Source organism: Chiloscyllium plagiosum, unplaced genomic scaffold, assembly GCF_037043375.1.
Source record: "Chiloscyllium plagiosum isolate Xiang-an unplaced genomic scaffold, Cpla_swu_hap1 HiC_scaffold_25, whole genome shotgun sequence".
Taxonomy (NCBI): Eukaryota; Metazoa; Chordata; class Chondrichthyes; order Orectolobiformes; family Hemiscylliidae; genus Chiloscyllium; species Chiloscyllium plagiosum.
The window spans coordinates 10,039,471-10,066,358 of NW_028270163.1; the positions used below are offsets into that span (position 1 = coordinate 10,039,471).

The 26,888-nt window shown below is 43.9% G+C and overlaps 1 protein-coding gene across 8 annotated transcripts in view; it reads left to right on the top strand.

The window, feature by feature from the left end:
• The window catches only part of cacna1g (calcium voltage-gated channel subunit alpha1 G), a 611,364-nt gene that overhangs the window by 499,425 nt on the left and 85,051 nt on the right, over positions 1-26,888 (top strand). For 5 of the 8 annotated variants that reach the window (XM_088000446.1, XM_088000447.1, XM_043714394.2 and 2 more), the window contains 4 exons: positions 15,018-15,144; positions 15,485-15,610; positions 18,242-18,331; positions 22,260-22,473. In XM_088000446.1, coding sequence (XP_087856572.1) covers positions 15,018-15,144; positions 15,485-15,610; positions 18,242-18,331; positions 22,260-22,473 — 557 coding nt within the window. The remainder of the gene's footprint in view (positions 1-15,017; positions 15,145-15,484; positions 15,611-18,241; positions 18,332-22,259; positions 22,474-26,888) is intronic. The other 3 variants (XM_043714392.2, XM_043714398.2, XM_088000445.1) reach the window with 1 other exon arrangement.

The window sequence follows — 26,888 nt, forward strand, 5'->3', positions numbered from 1 at the left end:
TTGATTCTAGAAGCACGTTTTCATATACATGCAGTAAAGTCTGTAACTATCTCCTCCAGAAGGTGGTTAAGGCTGTGTCAATCATATACACTGAAATTGATAATTTTTTTTGGACAAAGGTATTACAGAAACAAGTCAAATTAGTGGGGTTAAGATATATATCAACCATGGTCAAATCGAGTGACAAAAGAAGTTTGAATAGTCTAATGGTCTACTGAAAATGAACAGCTCCTGTTTGGGAATAATCTTCATTTCTGTGGTAGTAATGTAGTCTGGAGACACCCCAGTGGATCACCAGAGAGTAAAGGGATTGGGAGGAGCTTAATGAAAATACGTTTGACATCATGAGAAGAAAATTTTTCACCCAGAGAGTGGTGAGCCTGTGAAGCCAAAGAAAGTGGCTAAGGGCAAAACATTGAATGTTTTATTAGATATAGTTCTTAAGGCTAAAGGGATCAAAGGATATGGGGAGAAAGCAGGAACAGGGTACTGAGTTGGATGATCAGCCAAAATCATATTGAATGGCAGTACAGGCTCGAAGGGCTGAATGGCCTACTCCTGCTTCTAAATTCTATGTTTCTTTGATAGACACCAAAATTGGAGGCACAGTGGACAGTAAAGAAGGTTAACTCAGAGTACAACAGGATCTTGATTAGATGGGCCACTAAGCCAAGGAGTGGCATATGGAGTTTAATTTAGATAAATATGAGGTGCTGCATTTAGGAAAGGCAAATCAGGGCAAGACTTATACACTTAACAGTAAGGTCCTGGGGAGTATTGCTGAACAAAGAGATCTTGGAATGCAGGTTCATAGTTCCATGAAAGTGGAGTGACAGGTAGATAGTGTAATGAAGAAGGTGTTTGGGATGCCTTCTTTTATTGGTTAGAGCATTGAGTTAGGAGGTCATGTTGCAGCTTTACAGGACATTGGTTAGGCCACTTTTGGAATGTTGTGTGCAATTCTGGTCTCCCTCCTACAAGAAAGATTTTGTGTAACTTGAATAGGATCAGAAAAGATTTACAAGGATGTTGCCAGGGTTGGAGAGTTTGTGCTATAGGGAGAGGCTGAATCGGCTGGGGTTATTTTCCCTGGAGCTTCGGAGGATGATGGGTGGCCTTATATGAAATCATGAGAAGCATGGATAGGGTAAATAAACAAGGTCCTTTCCCTGGAGTGGGGGGGAGTCCAGAACTAGGAGCATAAGTTTAGGGTGACAGGGGAAAGAGTTAAAAGGGACGTAAGGGGCAACTTTTTCACGCAAAGGGTGGCACGTGTAAGGAATGAACTGCCAGAGAAAGTGATGGAGGCTGGCACATTTACAACATTTAAAAGGCAGCTGGATTGGTATATGAATAGGAAGGGTTTAGAGGGATATGGGCCAAATGGGACTAGGTATTAATTTATGATATCTTGGTGGGTATGGACAAGTTGGACCAAAGAATCTGTTTCTGTCCTGTACATCCCTATGACTCTATGACTAAGTTAGAGGACAAACAGGCCTTTTTGCTGTTATTGAAGATTCTGATCATTCAGTTTGAGTTGCTGAGTAGTTGTTGAAAAAGCATCATTTTAGAGGCTCCAGTTAGTAGCTTGCTGTGGATTTTCATTGGAAACCATGGTGATGTCATTAACTGATGAGTTGGTTGCTAAGGGTGCAATTTAGTAGAGCAATTTACCCATTTTTAATGTGAAGTAGATCACCAGCATCTATGATTCTACCACCTGCACCATGTAAGACCAATCTAGGAGAGTTGCACTTTCTCTGTGTCCCTCCACATATGAAAACTCTGCATAAAACAAAGGGTAAATAGCTCAGAACAGATTTCTAGGTAAGGACATCGAGGTTCTTTTTAAAAAAAAACCATCTGGAATGTTGGGAAACTGAAGCATTCACAATTGTCAGTTTCAGAAATCAATTGCAATCACATCTCATCATCTAGTTTAAAGGAATGTGTTAGCCATCATCTCCAAGGAAACCCTGATGTGTTCTTGGCTTTACCCTGACAACATCTTCCCTATAAAGGCTGCATATGATTGTAGTTTGCAATTGCTCAGAAAAATTTTAAAACAGAGAAGGGTTCTGCAAAGTTGAAAAATAAAATTGCCTATTTTTCTTAACGGGATTGGGGAATCTTCACTTACATGGAGAGACAGGGATTGCTCCCTTTGGACAGAGATGCTTTTAAGAGCTTCCCACATCTAATATCCATAAGTAAGACACTCCAAAGATGTGCAGGTTAGGTGGACTGATCATGGTAAATTGCCCCGTAGTGTCCAGGGATGTGCAGGTTAAGTGGATTGACCATGCTAAATTGTCCCGAAGTGTCCAGGGATGTGCAGGTTATGTCGGTTAGCTATGGGAAATAAGGGATTATGGGGATAGGTCTGGGTGGGATGCTCTTCAGAGGATATGTGTGGACTCGTTGGGCTGCATGGCTTTATGATTTTTGATTTATGATTTCTCTTTATGATGAGGGGTATGCTGATATCTGCTTCTATAGTTAGGTTACTGGACATCAAGCATGGCTAATCAGGTACATTCTCACTCTCACTGCCTGCCAAAGATGTAGTGGAATGATTTACAAATTCTTTACTCTGCCTGTTTGGCGACATTATGAAGGTACCTTCTGTGCCCATCAAACTCTGGAGTGGGGCTCAAACCTGGAAACCTTCCAGCTCAGAAGCAGGGGCTCCACTCATTGCACCACAAGACATCCCTGGAGAAGAGTGAATAGAAACATATCAAAATGCTGAAGGATTTTGATCAAGTAAATCGATCTTGTTTGCAATGGCAAGAGAGTCAGAAAGCAACAATCACAAAGTTAAGATAAGATGTTAAAAGTCCAAAAGGGAGGTAGGGAGTATTCTTTAATGCAATGTGTCATGAGTCAGCCTATTGGTTGTTCCACGGTTTTTGAGGGTTGCGGATATCTTTAAAACATTTCTGCTATTCTCATCTACTCAAGACCACATCGGGTTTGAACAGCCCACAGATATAACATGGTGAGCAGCAGTGTGGGGCCAGTGGCAGGTCCTTGCTATAACACAGTGAGCAGTATGATTTCTAAATGGTGCCAGAGAGAAAATAGACTAAAGGCCTTCAAGAAACTGAAATTAAACAGAAACTAAAACACGCTGGTCACCCAAAATACTGCAAGACTAACAGATTACAGCTAACTCTGGATTAGTGGTGCTGGAAGAGCACAGCAGTTCAGGCAGCATCCAAGGAGCTTCGAAATCGACGTTTCGGGCAAAAGCCCTTCATCAGAAATAAAGGCAGTGAGCCTGAAGCATGGAGAGATAAGATAGAGGAGGGTGGGGTGGGGAGAAAGTAGCATAGAGTACAATGGGTGAGTGGGGCAGGGGATGAAGGTGATAGGTCAGGGAGGAGAGGGTGGAGTGGATAGGTGGAAAAGGAGATAGGCAGGTAGGACAAGTCCGGACAAGTCATGGGGACAGTGCTGAGCTGGAAGTTTGGAACTAGGGTGAGGTGGGGGAAGGAAACTGTTGAAGTCCACATTGATGCCCTGGGGTTGAAGTGTTCTGAGGCGGAAGATGAGGCATTCTTCCTCCAGGCATCTGGTGGTGAGGGAGCGGCGATGAAGGAGGCCCAGGACCTCCATGTCCTCGGCAGAGTGGGAGGGGGGAGTTGAAATGTTGGGCCACGGGGCGGTATGGTTGATTGGTGCGGGTGTCCCGGAGATGTTCCCTAAAGCGCTCTGCTAGGAGGCTCCCAGTCTCCCCAATGTAGAGGAGACCGCATCGGGAGCAACGGATACAATAAATGATATTAGTGGATGTGCAAGTAAAACTTTGATGGATGTGGAAGGCTCCTTTAGGGCCTTAGATAGAGGTGAGAGATGAGGTGTGGGCGCAGATTTTACAGTTCCTGCGGTGGCAGGGGAAAGTGCCAGGATGGGAGGGTGGGTTGTAGGGGGGCGTGGACCTGACCAGGTAGTCACGGAGGGAAAGGTCTTTGCGGAAGGCGGAAAGGGGTGGGGAGGGAAATATATTCCTGGTGGTAGGGTCTGTTTGGAGATGGCGGAAATGTCGGTGGATGATTTGGTTTATGCGAAGGTTGGTAGGGTGGAAGGTGAGCACCAGGGGCGTTCTGTCCTTGTTACGGTTGGAGGGGTGGGGTCTGAGGGCGGAGGTGCGGGATGTGGAGGACATGCGTTGGAGGGCATCTTTAATCACGTGGGAAGGGAAATTGCGGTCTCTAAAGAAGGAGGCCATCTGGTGTGTTCTGTGGTGGAACTTGTCCTCCTGGGAGCAGATACGGCGGAGGTGGAGGAATTGGGAATACAGGATGGCATTGTTGCAAGAGGTAGGGTGGGAAGAGGCGTAATCCAGGTAGCTGTGAGAGTCGGTGGGTTTGTAAAAAATGTCAGTGTCAAGTCGGTCGTCATTAATGGAGATGGACAGGTCAAGGAAAGGGAGGGAGGTGTCAGAGATGGTCCAGGTAAATTTAAGGTCAGGGTGGAATGTGTTGGTGAAGTTGATGAATTGCTCAACCTCCTCGCGGGAGCACGAGGTGGCGCCAATGCAGTCATCAATGTAGAGGAGGAAGAGGTGGGGAGTGGTGCCAGTGTAATTACGGAAGATCAACTGCTCTACGTAGCCAACAAAGAGACAGGCATAGCTGGGGCCCATACGTGTGCCCATGGCTACCCCTTTGGTCTGGAGGAAGTGGGAGGATTCAAAGGAGAAATGGTTAAGGGTGAGGACCAGTTCGGCCAAACGAATGAGTGTGTCGGTGGAAGGGTACTGTTGGGGAGGAAAAAACGGAGTGCTTGGAGGCCCTGGTCATGGCGGATGGAGGTGTAGAGGGATTGGATATCCATGGTGAAGATGAGGTGTTGGGGGCCGGGGAAACGGAAGTCTTGGAGGAGGTGGAGGGCGTGGGTGGTGTCTCGAACGTATGTGGGGAGTTCCTGGACTAGGAGGGATAGGACAGTGTCGAGGTAGGTAGAGATGAGTTCAGTGGGGCAGGAGCACGCTGAGACAATGGGTCAGCCAGGGTGGTCAGGCTTGTGGATCTTGGGAAGGAGGTAGAACCGGGCAGTGCGGGGTTCCCGGACTATGAGGTTGGACGCTGTGGGTGGGAGATCTCCTGAGGCGATGAGGTTCTGTATGGTCTGGGAGATGATGGTTTGGTGATGGGGGTGGGGTCATGGGCAAGGGGGCAGCAGGAAGAGGTGTCCTCGAGTTGGCGTTTGGCTTCAGCGTTGTAGAGGTCAGTGCGCCAGACTACCACTGCGCCCCTTTTATCCGCTGGCTTGATGGTGAGGTTCGGATTGGAGCAGAGGGATTGGAGGGCTGCGCGTTGTGAGGGTGAGTGGTTGGAGTGGGGGAGGGGGGTACAGCTAATAGCAATGCCCCATAGCAACACTCAACATAGAAAAATACCCAGAGAGTAACACAGGAAGCATTTCAGAGCTGACAGAAATGTTCGGAAGAAATTTGCAGCTCTAATGCAGAGATACAAACTACTCTATGAGGCAATAATCTTTGGAAGCAGGCTCAAGCCCAGGTTCAGTCCAGACATTTGGGGTTTTGTGTGTGTGTTAACTCTAGAGAATCCCTTGTACAAAACAAGAAACCTTAAACAATGCATTAATTCAGGCTGAAGTAATAGTAATTAGGAAAAGTAAGTTGCAGCTCTAATCAAATACACAGGTACGACAAGATAAGGCTGAAAGATTGAAACCAAAAGAGTATGCAAATATTCCAGGAATGGAGAGCTGGGAAATCATTGGCTGAGTAAAGCAGATAAGTCATGGGCAATTTAAAATACTCAATTGTGGTTAAACACAGAAATATGTTTGTAAGGCAAGGCGAATGCAGTAGGAGTTTATTGAGCCTATAAAGCACAGGAAAACCTACATTACAGCAGCAAAGTAAGGGTGAACTTCCAATACTGCAGAATAAAAAATCCCTTTAAAAAGATAAACTTCTAAATCACATTAGAAAGTATAGGCATCAAAAATGGTATTGCCAGGGAGATTTAATTTCAGAGATGGGCCAACAGAACATCAATTCAGACATCCTGAAGAAAATAAGTTTTGACATACACAATAGCATGTAAACTTGATAATAAATCAGAAGCTAAACAAGTAAATACACTCCTGAACACAATTTGAATGATAGCAAATAATGTTATTGCAAGCTGAGATGTAAATGAAATATCAGACAAATTTGAAGAGGTATTGGTACTGACAATTGCTTCAGCCTCAGAACTAATGAAATCTTTTAAAGAGCAAGATTTAACTGAAGAATGCAGCAGCCACATGAACCCAGAGATGATTTCATTAATGATATGTACAGATTAACAAAGAGATGTGACTTAGTGGTGGCTTAAAATCAGAACTCACAGGAAACCTTTATAGGCATTACAGGTGAGTCTTTGTCAAATTTAGTGTATTCCAAAGAAGACCTAACTCTAGACAAAGCTATCCGTGTGGTGAATGAAGCAGTGGTCTAGAAGTGAAACAGATTAATCCTAAGAGGATAAGATAAAACTTGGCACAGGACAGCTAATGTGATTCCATATTTTAAGGAGAGTGATAAAGATAAACTACGGAATTACAGGCCAGTGAGACGAACATCAGTGACAGGGAAACTACTGAAGAAATTTCTGAATGAGAAAATTAATCTCCATATAGAGAAGCAAGGTTCGGTCAGAAATAGTCAGAATACTTTTGTCAGACAGAGGTCATGCTTAATAAATCTGCTTAAATTTTTTGAACAGGTGACCAATGGAGCAGGGTGGTGTAGATTTTGTAGCTTTTATGTATTTCAGCAAATCACACATGGGAAATTGATAAAGAAGTTAAAAGCACAAAGGGATCCAGAGTAACTTGGCAACTTGGATAAAGAAGTTGGCTTTGTGGCAGGGAGACAGAGGGTGGGTGGTAGAAGGTTGTCTGTGTGATTGAAGACTGGTGTCCAGTGGCGTACCACAGGAATTGGTTTGTTGTTTGTTTGTGATATATCTAAACGATGTAGATGAAAATGCAGGGGACATTGTAAGCAAAGATAACACAAAGATTGGTCAGGTGATTGATGAGGAAGTGGGTCATAGGCTACAGGAGGATATAAATGGATTGGTCAGATGGGCAGGTGGAATTTAATCCTGATATTCATAGAGTTAAAAAGATATATAACATGGAAACAGACCCTTCGGTCCAACTTGTCCATACCCACCGGATATCCTAAATTAATCTAGTCCCATTTGCCAATTGGCCCAAATCCCATCAAACCCTTCCGATTCATATACTGATCCAGATGCTTTTATAAATGTTGTAATTGTATCAGCCTCCACCACTTCCTCTAGCAACTCATTCCATACACGCACCACCCTCTGTGTAAAAAAGTTGCCCCTTAGGTCTCTTTTATATCTTTCCTCTCTCACCTTAAACCTATGCCCTCTACTTCTAGACTCCCACACTCCAGGGAAAAGACCTTGTCTATGTATCCTATCCTTTGCCCTCAAGATTTTAAAAACCTCTATAAGGTTGCCCCTCAGCCTTCAACACTCCCTAGCTTATTGAGCCTGCCCCTATATCTCAAATCCTCCAACCCTGGCAACATCCTTGTAAATCTTTTCTGAACCCTTTCAAGTTTCACAACATCCTTCCTATAGCAGGGAGACCCGAATTGCACATAATACTCCAAAAGTGGCCTAACAAATGTCTTAAACAGCTGTAACATGACTTCCCAACTCCTGTACTCAGTGCACTGACCAATAAAGAAAAGCATAGCAAATGCTATCCCATCTAACTACCACTCCACTTTCAAGGAACTATGAACCTGCACTCCAAGGTCTTTCTGTTCACGACACTCCCCAGGACCTTACCAGCAAGAGACTAGGAAGCTCAAAAGGAACAGAGTTTCTTCAGGTGTTTGTCTACAGATCCCCGAAGGTGGCAGATAGTTTAAACGGTGATTAAGAAGGGCTAATGGGGTACTTGTTTTTCTCAGTTAAGGCACAGTTTATAAGAATAGGGAGGTTATGTTGAGCTGTACAGGACTTTGGTTGGGCCACAGCTGGAGTACTGGGTGCAGTTCGTGTCACCACACTACAGGAAGGATGTGAATGCACTTGAGAGGGTGCAGAGGAGATTCACCACAATATTGCCTGAGATGGAGCATTTCAGCGATGAAGAGAGGCTAAATAAGCTCAGGTTGTTTTCTTTGGAGCAGAGAAGGCCGAAGGAAACCTGATAGAGGTGTATGAGGCTATGGCGGGCACAGAGAGGGTGAATTCAAAGTTTGTTTCTGTTTGTTGGAGAGTCAATAACAAGGAGGCATAATTTAATAATGAAAGGCAGGAGGTTTACAGGAAATTGGAGAAATATTGTTTTCACCCAGAAGGTGGAGGGGACTGGAAAGGGTAACTGCTACAAAGGGTAACTGCTACAAAGGGTAACTGAAGCGGGTAACCTCACAACCTCATTATATTCAAAGATATGGGCCTAGCTGAAAGGTGGGGCTAGTGTAGCTTTGGTGGTACAGACTTTATGGGCCAAAGAGCTGAACTGTTTGATCCTAGAAAATCATCAAATTTATTAATTCCTTAACTAAAACCACAAAGGCCACACCAGACAAGTTATTGCAGCACATAGGAGAGACATCATAGGTCTTGCCAACACTGTGGAGCAAAGATACCTCACAACTGCAAACAGTATACCTGATTGAAATCACATATTGTAAGCATGTAGGTTTCTTTCAGAAAACGTGACAAAGCAGGATACAGTACAAAAAAAGCAAAACACCAAAGAACTACCTGCACTAAGAGATAAACGGGGTAGAACAGTCTTCAGTAGAAGATAAATCCAAGGTTTTCTGAGAGAAAAGCAATGTTTGAAACCAAATATCTTGGCATGCAGATGTTTCAATGGGCAACTGACAAATTACAAGTTAGACATGAGAGCTAGTGTTCTTGTATTATCAGAGAATGAGCTTTGCTTAACAAAACACTGCTTAGAGCTGACAGAAGTTAAGCTATGTGGTCTGGGGCATAGCATTTAATGTTAAATGTACATTAAAGCAACTCTCCAACTTAGTGGACACCAAATATTAGAAATCCCATGTACTTTGTAACTAAGTATTTGTACTCCTGTGTAGAAGAGTTGTACCAGTTTCAATCTCATTCAAAAGGTGAAAGAGTTGATACAACAAAATGTCAGGGAAAAGCTGGTCAAAACTTTTGCTGGACTCCATTAGTTCTTTATGAAACCTCAACAAAAAGCAGAATATTTGAAGGTTAGTTACATCAGGTCAAAAAATATTGTTCCATTCTGTAAATGAGATGGAAAAAGCTGGGTTGTCTGAAATGTTTTCCACCAAAACAGAAGAGTTTAGATTCCGAGTAGCAACAAAGTTAGAGGCAAAGTGCGAGCAAACAGGCAGCAACAGAACCCTCCACCCCATTCAAAAGGGTACTTTGGGGTAGTTGGATAATGGAAGCATCTGCAACTAAATTGAATGAAATTTCTACACATTGTAATAAACATCTACTCCAAATCAAAGTCCGCCATTAGTGGCAAAGGTGATGAGGAAGAGATAAGCTCAAGAAAAATGTACAACCTCCTACTTCCCAAGGAAGAATCCTCACAAAAAGTAAAGGGTATCACATCAAGCAATAATGAATCTTACAGATGACACAATTGAACAAACAAATTGATTTCACCAAGAATTTACTGAGAAGGAAGGAGAAAACCCAAAACATTCAAAAAGTTGACATCGCCTATTTCAGCACAGATCTGCAGGCAAAATGAGAAATTAATCTCACTGCCAAAAATTTAGGATGTGGTGCCAATAACACCACAGTAAGTCTTTACCATGATATTGCCGGAATTAAAAATCACTTTCTACAGCAGTATCTGTAGTTACAAAGAATAGATGTACGTCAACGAAGTACTCTGCAAAAGAAATACAAGATGTTAAAAACCTTCTAGAGAAGTACAGACTTTAGACCATCAGGGGCACTGTCCAAGTCAGGGGCTTCTACCAAACTAACTAACTAACACTTTAGGGAGAACAGATCGTTTCAATTTGTAAAATGAAAAACTTGTGAGGAGATATGATGGCGGTAAATATAAGTATATAAACAAATGCATAATAATAGTGTACTATGAGGAAAAAAAAACTTGGGTGGACAGTCAAAAATTAATCTGAATTGGTTGATATTTTATTCAGTCAAGTAAGTGTTACCTGCTATGATGATATAATGGGCGCTTGGTCAGAGTAAAGACGGAGCTTGTTGGAGGCAGCCCTAGGGCTACTGTGCCCCTAACATTTACAGATGGACACACACACCTCACTCTCACATAAAAATCACAACACCAGGTTATAGTCCAACAGGTTTATTTGGAAGCACTAGCTTTCGGAGCGCTGTTCCTTCATCAGGTGGTAAAGGAGCAGCGCTCCAAAAACTAGTACTTCCAAATAAACCTGTTGGACTATAACGTGGTGTGATGTGATTTTAAACTTTGTACATCGCAATCCAACACCAGCATCTCCAAATTTCTCTCTCTCACTCACACACACACGCACGCACACACACCTCTATCATTCTGTAGATCCATAACCAAAACCAGCTCTTTATATTTTCTGTACTCTAATATAAGGCATTGAAAGGCTTTTAAAGGCAGAGACACTGATTAATGTCTCATTAAAAGATCATACCTCCAACAGCACAACATCCTTACACTGGAGTATCAGCCTTAATTGTTGTTTACCAATGGAACTTTAATACATGCCCTTCTGACTCAGCAGTGAGAGTGATACCTACTGAGCTACAGCTGGCACATTATTCTGTTAAATGTAATTGTCAGCATATGAACAATGCTTTCAAATATTCGCCAACCACTTATTCTATACTGAGGGTGTAGAAAGTCATTTACCTCTAGAAATATACATCAATCAGTTTAAATTTTCCAAGACAACATCACAACTTCCAAACTTTCCATCAGAAATGCAACTTCCTTAGTCTTCACCATGCATTCTAATGATGCACTTATTCCAGATTTAGAGAATTATATAATTAACATTATTCAGCTGAGTCATCAGGTGTAGAACACGTACTCTGCCAAAACAAGTGACCTTTGAACATCTTGATCCTTTTACCCAGCCTCTCCTCTCATCTAAGTAGTAAGCATTCCCATAGCTCACTGGGTCTTTTTGGGATTGGAGCCACTAGCAATTCAGTCAAAGGTACAATGGCAATTTAACTGTGCTAAAGCTAATTTTAGGAATGTGTGTGACTTTTAGCTTTCTCGATCACTGGACAGTTCATTAGTTGTCTGTGACGTAACAAAGAGTGCAGGATGGATTAGATGTCTTGAAGGGGAAGCTAGATAGGTATACAAGGAAGACAGGAATAGATGGATATGCTCATACAGTGAGATGTAACAGACTCATACAGTCTATAAGCAATGACGTTGACCAGTTAAGTGGCCTATATCTGTGCTATAGGTTCTGTATAATTCTATGAATCTTGAATTGTTCAGTGGATACTTTATATGAGTCTTTAGTCAAGATTGTCCTGGCGAAAGGATTGTCTGGGGAAGACTGCTGCATTTTTGAAATTGGTGACAGCAATCTTCTACTGCCATACCCAGAGCACAGGCTGACTCAATAGAAAAACCACAAAACTGCAGATGATTCACAATTGTTGAAACTTTATTGCTGGAACAGCACAGCAGGTCAGGCAGCATCCAGGGAACAGGAGATTCGACGTTTCGGGCACAGGCCCTTCTTCAGGAATGAGCAGAGAGTGTTCAGCAGGAGAAGATAAAAGGTAGGGAGGAGGGACTTGGAGGAGGGGAGTTGGAAATGTGATAGGTGGAAAGAGGTCAAGGTGAGGGTGATAGGTCGGAGTAGGATGGAGGCGGAGAGGTCAAGAAGACGACTGCAGGTCAGGAAGGCGGTGCCGGGCTGGAGGGATCCGGCTGAGACAAGGTGGGGGGAGGGGGGATGAAGAAACTGGTGAAGTCCAAGTTCATCCCCTGCGGTTGGAGGGTTCCCAGTCGGAAGATAAGACGCTCCTCCTCCGACTGTCGGGTTGTTGTGGTTTGGCGGTGGATGAGTCCAATGACCTGCATATCCTCGGTGGAGTGGGAGGGGGAGTTGAAATGCTGTGCCACAGGTTGGTTGGGTTGGTTCGTCCGGGTGGCCCAGAGGTGCTCTCTGAATCGCTCCGCAAGTAGGCGGCCTGTCTCCCCAATATAGAGGAGGCCACACCGGCTGCAGCGGATGCAGTAGATGATGTGGGTGGAGGTGCAGGTGAATCTGTGGCGGATATGGAAGTTTCCCTTGGGGCCTTGGAGAGAAGTGAGGGGGGAGGTGTGGGCGCAAGTGTTGCACCTCCTGCGGTTGCAAGGGAAGGTGCCGGGAGTGGTGGTTGGGTCGGTGGGGGGTGTGGATCTGACAAGGGAGTCGCGGAGGGAGTGGTCTCTACGGAAAGCTGATAGGGGAGGGGAGGGAAATATATCCTTGGTGCTGGGGTCTGTTTGGAGGTGGCGGAAGTGACGGCGGATGATGCGCTGTACATGGAGATTGGTGGGGTGGTAGGTGAGGACCAGTGGGGTTCTGTCCTGGTGGCGGTTGGAGGGGCGGGCTCAAGGGCGGAGGAGCGGGAAGTGGAGGAGATGCGGTGGAGGGCACCGTCGACCACGTCGGGGGGGAAATTGCGGTCCTTAAAGAAGGAGGCCATCTGTGTTGTACGTATTTTGAACTGATCCTCCTGGGAGCAGATGCGGCGGAGACGAAGGAATTGGGAGAATGGGAGGGCGTTTTTACAGGGGGCAGGATGGGAGGAGGTGTAGTCCAGGTAGCTGTGGGAGTCCTCCCACAGCTACCTGGACTACACCTCCTCCCATCCTGCCCCCTGTAAAAACGCCATCCCATTCTCCCAATTCCTTCGTCTCCGCCGCATCTGCTCCCAGGAGGACCAGTTCAAAATACGTACAACACAGATGGCCTCCTTCTTTAAGGACCGCAATTTCCCCCCCGACGTGGTCGACGGTGCCCTCCACCGCATCTCCTCCACTTCCCGCTCCTCCGCCCTTGAGCCCCGCCCCTCCAACCGCCACCAGGACAGAACCCCACTGGTCCTCACCTACCACCCCACCAATCTCCATGTACAGCGCATCATCCGCCGTCACTTCCGCCACCTCCAAACAGACCCCAGCACCAAGGATATATTTCCCTCCCCTCCCCTATCAGCTTTCCGTAGAGACCACTCCCTCCGCGACTCCCTTGTCAGATCCACACCCCCCACCGACCCAACCACCACTCCCGGCACCTTCCCTTGCAACCGCAGGAGGTGCAACACTTGCGCCCACACCTCCCCCCTCACTTCTCTCCAAGGCCCCAAGGGAAACTTCCATATCCGCCACAGATTCACCTGCACCTCCACCCACATCATCTACTGCATTCGCTGCAGCCGGTGTGGCCTCCTCTATATTGGGGAGACAGGCCGCCTACTTGCGGAGCGATTCAGAGAGCACCTCTGGGCCACCCGGACGAACCAACCCAACCAACCTGTGGCACAGCATTTCAACTCCCCCTCCCACTCCACCGAGGATATGCAGGTCATTGGACTCATCCACCGCCAAACCACAACAACCCGACGGTCGGAGGAGGAGCGTCTTATCTTCCGACTGGGAACCCTCCAACCGCAGGGGATGAACTTGGACTTCACCAGTTTCTTCATCCCCCCTCCCCCCACCTTGTCTCAGCCGGATCCCTCCAGCCCGGCACCGCCTTCCTGACCTGCAGTCTTCTTCTTGACCTCTCCGCCTCCATCCTACTCCGACCTATCACCCTCACCTTGACCTCTTTCCACCTATCACATTTCCAACTCCCCTCCTCCAAGTCCCTCCTCCCTACCTTTTATCTTCTCCTGCTGAACACTCTCTGCTCATTCCTGAAGAAGGGCCTGTGCCCGAAACGTCGAATCTCCTGTTCCCTGGATGCTGCCTGACCTGCTGTGCTGTTCCAGCAATAAAGTTTCAACTTTGATCTCCAGCATCTGCAGACCTCACTTTCTCCTCGATGATTCACAATTGACCTGGTTTAGTAAACCAGGGACTACACTAGGCCAGGGGAGACTCCACATCAATCCTTCAACATGATTCATAAAGAGATGCAACCCCTTCTAATCTAAGATAGCAGCAAGATTAAATGCCATCAATTTGAGGAAGGGAGAGCCACACTTTGCAATCTGATGTTATTGCTCTGTTTGCAGTGCCTACAATTTCAAAACTTATTGTTTGAAATGGACAAACATCTTACCAAAGAGCATTAACAATTTCCTATTTCAATAATATCAATTTCTAAATTCAGTTATTTTGAATCCAGTGTAAATTACACTTATCATAGAGCCCCTACAGTGAACCCAAGGCTGGAATCAAACCTGCTGTGAGGCAGCCGTGCAAACCATTGAGTCAACGTGCTACCCATTTTGCTGATATTCAATTATTATCAATCTAAACTTTTCTAAACCCCACTCAGCATTGTAGAGTTATAGTTGTATTGACTACAGTGGCTCATCCAAGTTGAAAAGGTGGTGAGCCCTCTTGATCTTCCAGGATGCTCACACAGTGCTTTGAGTATGAAATTACAGTTTGAGCTAACAAGGAATAAAATGGGGTGATATATTTTTCAGTCTGGATATTGTGCAACATGGAAGAGAAGTGGAGGTGAACGGGTTCCCATTCTCCTACTGTTCTTGTCCTTGTTAGCCTTAATATGATCTTGCTGCCATTTTTGCTTCTATAGCAGTTTATCTAGTGAGCAGTCTGCTGTAGCCATATTTACAACGATAGTGTTTGCCAATGTGGGTGTTTTTTAATATGTTCCCATGGAGATTTTTGTCTCAAGACCTATGTTTGGGAACTGAATACAGTTCTGCCTCCTGTGTCCAATGTGTAAAGTGTAAATGTCATATTGGTGTAAAAGTCATTCAGCTCAGCCAGACTGATAGAAATTCTCCTGCTCCTATCAGTGTCATCAGCCGAGCACCAGGCCTCAAACTCGTTGTCGAAACATTGATGTCATCTCTGAAGCCCATTGGGAATATTGTGGTCATCTGCTGCGCCTTCTTCATCATCTTTGGCATCCTGGGAGTACAGGTCTGTATCTTCAACCAGTAACAGGCCTAATTGCTGAGGGGTGGCTTTGTGTATCTGAAGGTAAGGGTTGTGTGCATCTGAGGGTAGGATTTCTGTATGGCCTAGAATGGGGCTCTCTCTGCTCTTTCTTTGTGGGCTTTCTTTGCGTTCTTGAGTTGGTTCTCACTGTCTTAGGATGGGCTACTCTGTCTGGGTTGTGGGCTCAGTGTGTCCTTGACTTGGGTCTCTCCCTGTCCAAGGTTACGGCCTAGCTCTATCTAGTGGTGAAGGTTGTTTTCTCCAATGAAACAACCCTGACATAGAAACACAATCAAAGTACATGCATCCATTTTTATTTCAGCTCTTCAAAGGCAAGTTTTACATCTGTCTTGGAGAAGACACAAGAAACATCACCAACAAGTCAGATTGCTTCCAAGCCAACTATAAGTGGACCCGTCACAAGTACAACTTTGACAACCTGGGGCAGGTATGGCAGCAAGTGTAAGATACGTTCCACAGGCTCATTCTCCGAACTGGCCGGAGAGGTTCTGGGGCTGACAATGCCCTCACTGAGCAGGGGGCACACTTTCAGCTAAAGGCCGAGTGACGGTAGGGATCTCAGTGATGCCCCAGAAGTTGCAAGAAAGGTTGTGGTCCCATTGGGGCCTGGAAAGTTTGACCATTTTTGAGAGGGAGGACACTCAGTCAGGCTTTTGGTGCACAAAGACATCCTCACCCCCCAAAAATGAAAAAAAACAAATCTTTAAGGAAGACTTGCTGTTCAGTCCTTGACAGTAGTGCACACTGTGCATGAGACCGTAATCAGCTATATTAAAGACAAATCAGTGTATTGATATAATTGAGAGAGTTTTAGTGTGTTTTGCACACTATTTGCACAGGGCGTGTTAAGTGTATAGGAGTGAGTGTTAAGTGAAATTACATTATATTAACAACCTTCATACATGGGTGTCAGACATGGGTCAGCAGCTAGCCCCCTCCCCTCTCGATCTGGCAATTATAGGTTCAAACCTTATTCCAGAGTCCTGAGCTCAGGATCCAGGCCTACACTAGATTGTCTGGCTAATGCCAGATTATTTGAGTAGCAGGGACCAGAAACCCAGGCCCCAACTAGAAGACAGTTGTGGTGTTGCTGGTCCTGTAGCAGACTGAGAGATGAATCTAATGGATATTTAATGTTGCAAACAATTCACAGGAGCAGTATTAGTTCCTCAGTGTAATTCTGTAGATTTACTGTTACGTCCCATTGTCTTATTTGCCTTACCTGATTCCTTCAAAGTTTGGTCAACATAGCACTTAAATTACTTTCATCATTTAATTGCACTGTGCTACTTGGTTATTGTTTTTAGTCACATTTTTGTTTTTAGCACTCATGAATATTAAGTGCTATTTGTTTATTTCTCATGTTTTATGAATTTCCTGTACTTTGAACATTGCTTTTCTTAATAATTTGGTTCTGACTATAGGTTTAGACATTCTATTTCTAATGGCCATTGGATCATTAATAGTTACAGCGAACAGCACATTCCAAGGCTGATCTTGTGAGACTCAACTAATGACTCATATCAAATTAGACTTGCTAAGTTGGAGCAGTGCCTTTTTACTTATTATTAAGTCAATTTGGTAACCAATACGTTATGGCATTCTTTATTTTAGGTGCTTTCAATTTAAGCAAAGAATGTTGTCAGGCAGCTTTTCAGAAATTAAGATGTTTAACATCAATGCCTCATGTTATACCATCAAAGGCTGTTCATAATGTGATTCTCATTGTTTATCTTTGAGACTCAAAACACAAGCTAATTTGGAATGCATTGATTGAGGTAATAAGAGCAGACATTTTGCACCCTCAGCCACCATTTTGTACCAGCTGCATGTGACAGGCCCCCAGTGAGATGATTCCTATTGGGGAAAAGGGTACATTGACCAAGAAACCAGCCTAACGTTCATATTAATTAGTGCTGTAGCAGTTTTAGCATTCATTTTAACAGGCCTCAGTTTGACTTTTTATTAAAGGAAAGTCTTCCTGGCAAGTTGCAGTGCTTCATGATTGTAATGCCATGCCAGGTCAAGATTATGTGCTCAAGTCTTGATGGAGGGCTAATGCAGAAATGAAAGCTCTCTACCAGTAAGCCAAGCTGATATACAATAAATTTGTTCAGTACAACCTAACTTTGGGTTGGAATTATAACTTTTTATTGCTTATTCTGAAGTATCTATATTTACAAAGTCCAATTATTTTCCTACTACAAATATTTATGAGTCATGTAAACAATTGTCTGCAGCATGCTTCTGACATTTCTTTAAATTCAAAACATAAACAGGTCATTTTCTGATTCTCCAATACTAATAATGCATGAGCCAAGTAAAATCAGGAGCAGAATTCTTGTGCTGCTAACCCCACATCATTCGTGTATTTAGATTAGATTCCCTACAGTATGGAAAGAGGCGCTTCTGCCCAACAAGTCCACACCGACCCTCCAAGGAGGAACCCACCCAGATCCAGTCCCGTATATTTACCCCTGACTAATGCACCTAACACTATTGGCAATTTAGCATGGCCAATTCACCTGACCTGCACATCTTTGGACTGTGGGAGGAAACCTACGCAGACATAGGGAGAATGTGAAAACTCCACACAGACAGTCACCCGAGGCAGGAATCGAACACGGGACCCTAGCGCTGTGAGGCAGCAATACTAACCACTGAGCCACTGTGCTGCCCATTTCTCCTCAGTTGTCAACAAACCTAAAACATTGTTGTCCAAATTGTGAAACACGATGTAGAACAAGTTTAAATTCTGAGCCATTCATCATTTATCCATTAATTTTGTTCTTACATTTAGTACGCTCTGCTTTGAAAATGAAAGAATTGCAAATCTCACCGTGCTTGGCGTTTATTTAGACAGTAAGAGATCAGGTTTGCTGAAAGCCAAGGTCAACAGTGTCATTGACCTGTGCGGTCCTGGGTAAGACTACGTGATGTTTATCTCTCTCCAAATAAAACTGATTAATCTTGCTGTCAGTACTCATTTAAGTGATCACCCCAGCATAATATGTGATTAATAACATGTTGACATAAGTTTATTATTTTCTTCTAACAGGCCCTGATGTCCTTGTTTGTTCTTGCATCGAAGGATGGCTGGGTCGACATTATGTATGATGGTTTGGATGCAGTGGGAATAGATCAACAGGTAACACTGATTTCAAATCCCATGATTGTTCAAGGTTCAATCCCAATCTCAGAAAGTTGTTCTCATTCTGGCTGCTCCTTGAAACATTATTCCCAGTAGTCCAGGAATCGCAGTTCACAGTGCATCAAGATATACTGTATCCCCATAAACAGGAATGAATCTTTCCAATGGTTTGGCATCCCCATTCATAATGCTCAAATCATCAACACTTGTAAGAGGAGTTATGCAATCCATCCCTAATGGAGGGTAAAGCCAGCTTCCAATTGGAAAAGAAATTATGTCCACATAACCATAGCAAATTTTAAATGTGTCCTTTCTCCATGCATTTTTGGTGGTTAGTGATTCCAGAAATAATGTGAAGCCAGTTTTGATCTTCTACTTGGAAATGCTGTTGGTGTTCCACTCCAATTTGAGGGTGCACTGGATAAGATACACAGTCAAAATGAAAGTACTGTTGTGTCCTCACATCAGTCCTTATATGCTGAAAGCTGGGTGGCAGGCTCTTCAATAGCCACTGCTGAAATCTTCCAATGAAAAGAAGAGCTTATAGAGACTTTTAAAATCATGAAGGGTAAAGATAAAGTGAATAGCCAAGGTCCTTTTTCAAGGTAGGAGGGTCTAAAATTAGAGGGCATAAATTTAAGGAGCGAGGGAAAGATTTAAAAGGGACATGAGGGGCAAGTTTCTCACACAGAGGTTAGTGTGCATATGGAACAAGCTACCAGAGGAAGTGGTAGAGGTGGGTACAGTTACAACATTTAAAAGACATTTAGACAAGTTCATGGATAAGGGAAAGATTTACAGGGATATGGGCCAAAAGCAGGCAAATTGGACCAATTCAGTTTGGGATACCTGGTTGGCATGGATAAGTTGGGCTGTAGGGTCTGTATCCGTGTTGTATGACTTTATAAGGGCCGCAGAGATCCAAACTGCTATCTACAGCAATTGGAAATAACCATGAGCTAACCCTAATGGTTCCTGTACCATTAGGTCCCCTGTACCATTATCTCAATAATATTATCTGTTCTGTCGTCATGTTTGGACCTCCTCACTATTATTGACAAAATCACTACAGGGTTAGAATGTGGAGATGATAGTGGAGTGGTAATATCATTGGTTGAGTAATTCCAGGGGCCCAGAGTATTTCTGGGATTATGGATTCAAATCTCACCCCAGCAGCAAGTGCATTGTAAATAAAATTCAATGAAAACAATCATGTATTAAAAGCTAGACTCAGTAATAATGACCATAAAACTAAAAATCACACAACACCAGGTTATACTCCAACAGATTTAATTGGAAGCACACTAGCTTTTGGAGCGTCGCTCCTTCATCAGGTGGTAGTGGAGGGCTCAATCCTAACACACAGAATTTATGGCAAAAATATACAGTGTGATGTAACTGAAATTATACATTGAAAAATTGATTGTCTGTTAAGCCTTTCATCTGTTAGAATATCATGATAGTTTCACTTCTTTCATGTGTAAATCACAAAACCTTTTTTAAAAAGTTGCATTCTCAGGTTAACTGTTAACAATGGTGATAGCTAGACAATATGTTGAAGGTGTTAGCCCCCTGTGTTCTCTGTCTATGCCATGATGTTTAGATTTGATTCTAATCTAAAAAGTGAGATAACGGAGTTCTACATGAATGCATACAGTTTTTGAGTAAAGTACAATGTAACCCTGCAAGTACAAATTCACCCCACAAAATATATGTGTGCATGTGGGTCTTTGTCTGTCTGTCTGGGTTAGGGGTTGTGGCCGAGCAGAGGCTGATAGCTAAGTTCGGTACCCATAGGGAGGGCCTCAACCAGGACCTTGGGTTCATGTCACATCACAGATGACCACCATTGTACTATACACACACACAGACACTCCTACACACACACAGACACTCCTATACACACACAGACACTCCTATACACACAGCACTCCTATACACACAGACACACATACACAAAGACGTGCACACAGACACCCACACACACACCCTTACAGACACACACACTCCCACATGCACCCCCTCACAGGCTTATGACACTCTGCACTCAATACACACACACTCAAACACTCTCACACTCACAACCCCCAACCCAGACAGATAGACACATACACCCAGACAAAGACCCACATGCACACATATATTTTGTGGGGTGAATTTGTACTTGCAGAGTTACATTGTACTTTACTCAAAAACTGCATGCATTCATGTAAAACTCCGTTATCTCACTTTTTAGATTAAAATCAAATCTAAACATCATGGCATAGACAGAGAACACAGGGGGGCTAACACCTTCAACATATTCTAGGAGAAAGTGAGGACTGCAGATGCTGGAGATCAGGGCTGAAAATGTATTGCTGGAAAAGCGCAGCAGGTCAGGCAGCATCCAAGGAGCAAGAGAATCGAAGCTTCGGGCATGAGCCCTTCTTCAGGATTCCTGAAGAGCTCATGCCCGAAACGTTGATTCTCCTGCTCCTTGGATGCTGCCTGACCTGCTGCGCTTTTCCAGCAACACATTTTCACCTTCAACATATTGTCTAGCTATCACCATTGTTAACAGCTAACCTGAGAATGCAACTGTTTAAAAAAAGTTTTGTGATTTACACATGAAAGAAGTGAAACTACCATGATATTCTAACAGATGAAAGGCTTAACAGACAATCAATTTTCCAATGTATAATTTCAGTTACATCACACTGTATATTTTTGCTATAAATTCTGTGTGTTAGGATTGAGCCCTCCACTACACCTGATGAAGGAACGACACTCCAAAAGCTAGTGTGCTTCCAATTAAATCTGTTGGACTATAACCTGATGTTGTGTGATTTTTAACTTTGTACACCCCAGTCCAACACTGGCATCTCCAAATCATGACCATAAAACTGACTGTTAAAAAAACCTTTAGTTCACTGACACCCTTTCGAGAGGGAATCTGCTGGCCTACATGTGACTTTAGACCAACAACAATGTGGTTGACTCTTAACTGAGTTTGGACAGTGAAGGGGCAGTTAGGAATTTGTCAGATGCCCATATCCCAAGAAAGAGGATTGAAAGTAATATGCTGTGCAATACACAGATTTCCCACTTCCAAGTGTGCTGTCACAACTTCCTTTATCATAGCTAAAGAACCAGAACAGGAATCAGTGCTAGAGGAGATGTTCCAATAGGAACTAATATTGCTTTTGGAGCAAAGATATTTAATGGAATTTTGAACAGAACTGATTTGGAGGTGCCAGTGTTGGACTGGGATGGACAAAGTTACAAATCACACAACACCAGATTAAAATTACAAATAATTCCAAATAAACATGTTGGACTATAATCTGGTGTATGATTTTTAACTTTGTTCGAGGTTATGAGGAGCTTTGAAAGAGTAAAGATGGCAAAGTCGTTTTCACTGGTTGGATTGTCAGTGAGGAGAAAGTGAGGACTGCAGATGCTGGAGAGTCAGAGTCAAAAAGTGTGGCACTGGAAAAGCACAGAAGATTAGGCAGCATCCGAGGAGCAGGAGAGTTCCTGATGAAGGCTTTATGCCTGAAACATCAACTCTCTTGGTCCTCGGATGCTGCCTGATCTTCTGTGCTTTTCCATCGCAAAACTTTTTGATTCTGGATTGTCAATGACCAGATGAGATAGGTTTAAATTGATAGCTAAAGGAACAAAAGGCTTGCTGGGATTACTTCTCCTACACCACAGATCATCATGGTCTGGTCATGAAAGGGTGTTGGAAGCAGATTCGATAGTAAGATTCAGAAAAGGAACTGGATGTATAGTTGGAAGGGAAAAGAAAGATCAGAAGAGTGGGACTAATTGGATTATACTTCAAAGAGCTGACACCAGCACGATGGGCCAAATATCCTCCTCCCGTGCTGTGTGAATCCATGATTTTAAGTGTCTTATTAAGTTACTGTCTTCATGTTTCCAGCCAATAATGAATTACAACCCCTGGATGTTGCTGTACTTCATCTCTTTCCTGCTGATCGTCGCCTTCTTTGTGCTCAACATGTTTGTGGGTGTGGTTGTGGAGAACTTCCACAAGTGCCGGAAACACCAGGAGGTGGAGGAGGCCAAGCGGCGGGAGGAGAAGCGCCTCAGACGGATGGAGAAAAAGAGACGGAGTAAGGAGAAACAACTGGCTGGTCGGTAGTCCTTCCTGTATCTTTCTGAGTCGTGCTTGACCTTTGACACCACTCCCTCAGTGCCTGACAATTGGGATATCCTAGAGCATGCCTGTTAGGCCTCTGCATGGTACAGAAGTAAAATCCCATTGGTCCAGTGAACAGTTGCCCTGTCATTACCTCGCTTGCATGTTTTGGCAGCATCTCCTCCAGAGGGCAAACTGTCTTTTACCCAAAGCATTCTCATGAGTATAGTACACACTAGTGCAAAGATATTAGTGGCTCCATTCTGCCATCAGATGGCTGTCCCTGCTGCACAATACTCTGCCAGCTGAAGGGCCCAATGTCTTGCACAATTGACCTGGAAGGTATGATCACTGTTTTATTGAGTTTTGGGGTTACCACATATATCACGACTGCTTCTCAACCCTTAACTAGGCACATTCGTCAGGCAATATTTGTTCAGTAAAAGCAAATCTCAGAAACTAGGCAACAGCCACCTCATTCTCAAGCTTAAGGTGCTTAGTCTGTCATTCAGTCTGTAAAGGGAACACTCCTCAGTAGTGTGCAGTATTATTGTTTGTCTACACTGGATATGGAGTTGGTACTGAGACCCATACACTGTAAGCCAGCTGCTCAGAGCCCCTTGCTTGTCCTGAACCTGTGTAGCAAACACCCTCTTACTGTGGTAGTTCAATAGATGGGATTACCTCAGTTGACTGGACAGTTGGTTTGCTAAGTAGAGTGATGCTAACTGCAAGTGTACCAGCTGAGGTTACCATGAAAATTCCGCCTTCTCAACTTTATCTCTTACCCGAGGTGTAGTGAGCCTCAGGTTAAACTCACCAACGATATTTGTATCATCGATAGTCACAGGTGAAGTACCAGAAGACTGGAGGTTGGCAAACGTGGTGCCACTGTTTAAGAAGGGTGGTAAGGACAAGATAGGGAACTATAGACCAGTGAGCCCAACCTCAGTGGTGGGCAAGTTGTTGGAGGGAATCCTGAGGGACAGGATGTACATGTATTTGGAAAGGCAAGGTCTGATTAGGGATAGTCAACATGGCTTTGTGCATGGGAAATCATGTCTCACAAACTTGATTGAGTTTTTTGAAGAAGTAACAAAGAAGATTGATGAGGGCAGAGCTGTAGAGGTGATCTACCTGGACTTCAGTAAGGCGTTCGACAAGGTTCCCCATGGGAGACTGGCTAGCAAGGTTAGATCTCATGGAATACAAGGAGAACTAGCTATTTGGATACAGAACTGGCGCAAAGGTAGAAGACAGAGGGTGGTGGTGGAGGGTCGTTTTTCAGACTGGAGGCCTCTGACCAGTGGAGTGCCACAAGGATCTGTGCTGGGTCCTCTAATTTTTGTCATTTACATAAATGATTTGGATGCCAGCATAAGAAGTACAGTTAGTAGGTTTGCAGATGACACCAAAATTGGAGGTGTAGTGTACTGTAAAGAGGGTTACCTCAGATTACAACAGGATCTTGACCAGATGGGCCAATGGGCTAAGTGGCAGATGGAGTTTAATTCAGATAAATGCGAGGTGCTGCATTTTGGGAAAGCATATCTTAGCAGGACTTATACACTTAATGGTAAGGTCCTAGGGAGTGTTGTTGAACAAAGAGACCTTGGAGTGCAGGTTCATAGCTCCTTGAAAGTAGAGTCACAGGTAGATAGAATAGTGAAGAAGGGGTTTGGTATGCTTTCCTTTATTTGTCAGAGTATTGAGTACAGGAGTTGGGAGGTCATGTTGCGGCTATACAGGACATTGGTTAGGCCACTGTTGGAATATTACGTGCAATTCTGGTCTCTTTCCTATTGGAAAGATGTTGTGAAACTTGAAAGGGTTCAGAAAACATTTACAAGGATGCTCCCAGGGTTGGAGGATTTGAGCTATAAGGAGAGGTTGAATAGGCTAGGGCTGTTTTCCCTGGAGTGTTGGAGGCTGAGGGGTGATCTTATAGAGGTTTACAAAATTATGAGGGGCATGGATAGGATAACTAGGCAAAATCTTTTCACTGGGGTTGGGGAGACCAGAACTAGAGGGCATAGGTTTAGGGTGAGAGGGGAAAGATATTAAAGGGATCTAAGGGGCAACTTTTTCACACAGAGGATGGTACGAGTATGGAATGAGCTGCCAGACGAAGTGGTGGAGGCTGGTACAATTGCAACATTTAAGAGGCATTTGGATAGGTATATGAATAGGAAGGGTTTGGAGGGATATTGGCCGGGTGCTGGCAGGTGGGACTAGATTGGGTTGGGATATCTGGTCAGCATGGATAGGTTGAACATGCTGTACATCTCTATGACTCTCTCGCTCTCTAATGAGAGAGCAGGAATATGGTGACTTTACCTTTTACTTAGAACAGCAGGTCATATAGTTGGTGTCATATTGCGCTTTGTGAGATTTCTAAAGTGTATTAACAGTCACACAACACAACATTTTTCTCTAATAATCTGCAAACGTTATGGTGGTCAGTTTTAGTCAAGTTGTTTTAATGAGCACGTAGAAAAATCAGTAACTCATCAATTCATCATCTCTGCCATTGCTAATATACATGACAATCTTTCCAGTGGACATATTTCCCTTTCCATTTCTAACTCTTGACAGACTGCAGTTTTGAAAAGAACCATTTTCTAGCAAGATTGTTGGACTGAAACATTCTTCCGTTGGCTTCCTGTCAACAGACATCACTCTCCTACAGATCCTGCAACCCATAAACTGATTTACTTCCACTAGCACCGCTAATTCACATCCATACATTCAAATAGAGTGCCTCTCATTCTAATTTTGTAACATTATTCCATAATTTGTCTCTGGTTGATGCTAGGATTTGTTACTGCTGCTTACCACTTACCTCTGCAGCTTTTCGAAACCCCATAACTGGCTTTCTTTTTATATCCTCTGTCAGAAATCACGCTCAATTTCCCATCCAGCTGGCAAAGCTTCCTCTAGAACGCTATCAAATCTCCCCAGAAAAAAAGCCAGCCAAGCTCAATCCACAGTCTGTACATAATTAAATTAATTGTGGCCTCTCCACTCTACTTGACCTCTGCACAGACCTCCTAACCCTCAGTCACTTTTCAGTTCCACAAATATACAAATATGAAAACAGGAGAAGGCCAGTTTGAGCATCAAACTTCAATTACTAGACTACTTCATCCCTCCCCAGCATATCCGGTGCCCCTCCCTCAAACCCATTCCCAACAAGTGTGTAATCCACTGGGAAAGGCAACTAAATGTGGGCGGCACGGTGGCACAGTGGTTAGCACTGCTGCCTCACAGCGCCAGAGACCCGGGTTCAATTCCCAACTCAGGCGACTGACTGTGTGGAGTTTGTACATTCTCCCCGTGTCTGCGTGGGTTTCCTCCGGGTGCTCCAGTTTCCTCCCACAGTCCAAAGATATGCAGGTCAGGTGAATTGGCCATGCTAAATTGCCTGTAGTGTTAGGTAAAAAGGGGTAAATGTATGGGTGGGTTGCGCTTCGCCGGGTCGGTGTGGACTTGTTGGGCCGAAGGGCCTGTTTCCACACTGTAAGTAATCTAATCTAAAAACAGCAAAAGCACAAATCTGACCACAAAACATACAGGAATGGCAGGGAACCAGGAATATGCTCCCCCTCAGGACAGTGACATACCTAGGTCTAAAATGACACACTTGCAGGTTGTGATTTTCGAGTCATTAAGCAGATCTTTCACCTCTTTACGGTCATGTCAGTAGATCAATCACCTTCAGAACCCCCATTCACAGATAACATTGAGCATCTTATACTGGACAAAACAGCATCACCTAAAACCTGGCTGCACCAAGATTTAAATGTATAGACTCTGAACTGTCTCATTCAGAGCCCAAACAGAGCTATGTTTGGCCATGGCCACCTATAGTCAAGTCAGAAACTGGACAGTAGATTTGCTTATTCTGCTTTAAGAGACAGCAGGGATTATGCCAGGTGCTGTAAATCCTGCAGAATGTCACGCTGCACTCTAAGATATTAGAATGTTGAGACAGTCTTATTGTCCAGGATAACTCTGAGTCATAAATAACAGGTTAACTCAGCCAATAGCAGTGTGAACAGGATCAAAGTAAGACATCACAGGGACAAGTAATGTGTGACACTAGGAAACTGAAGGGACATACTGTGGCACTTTGATAGAATAGGATCAGAAACATCAGTATGACCCCACAATTGTGCTTTACTGCAATTATCAGCAAGACACATGGGTGAGTCATGGACTAGACACACGAGAACTAGATGGAGGGCTGGGGTAGAAATGGCTTCTTTCATAATGTCTTCAGTATCAAGTTCATAGTTCAGTTGCTTTTCAAGAGCCTGGTCAAAACGTCAGACTTTCAGTGTTTAAAAAAAAGGCATGACCTTAGATTTGAAGTTAATGTTTAGTATTTGTTCTCTTCCAACTTTGTGA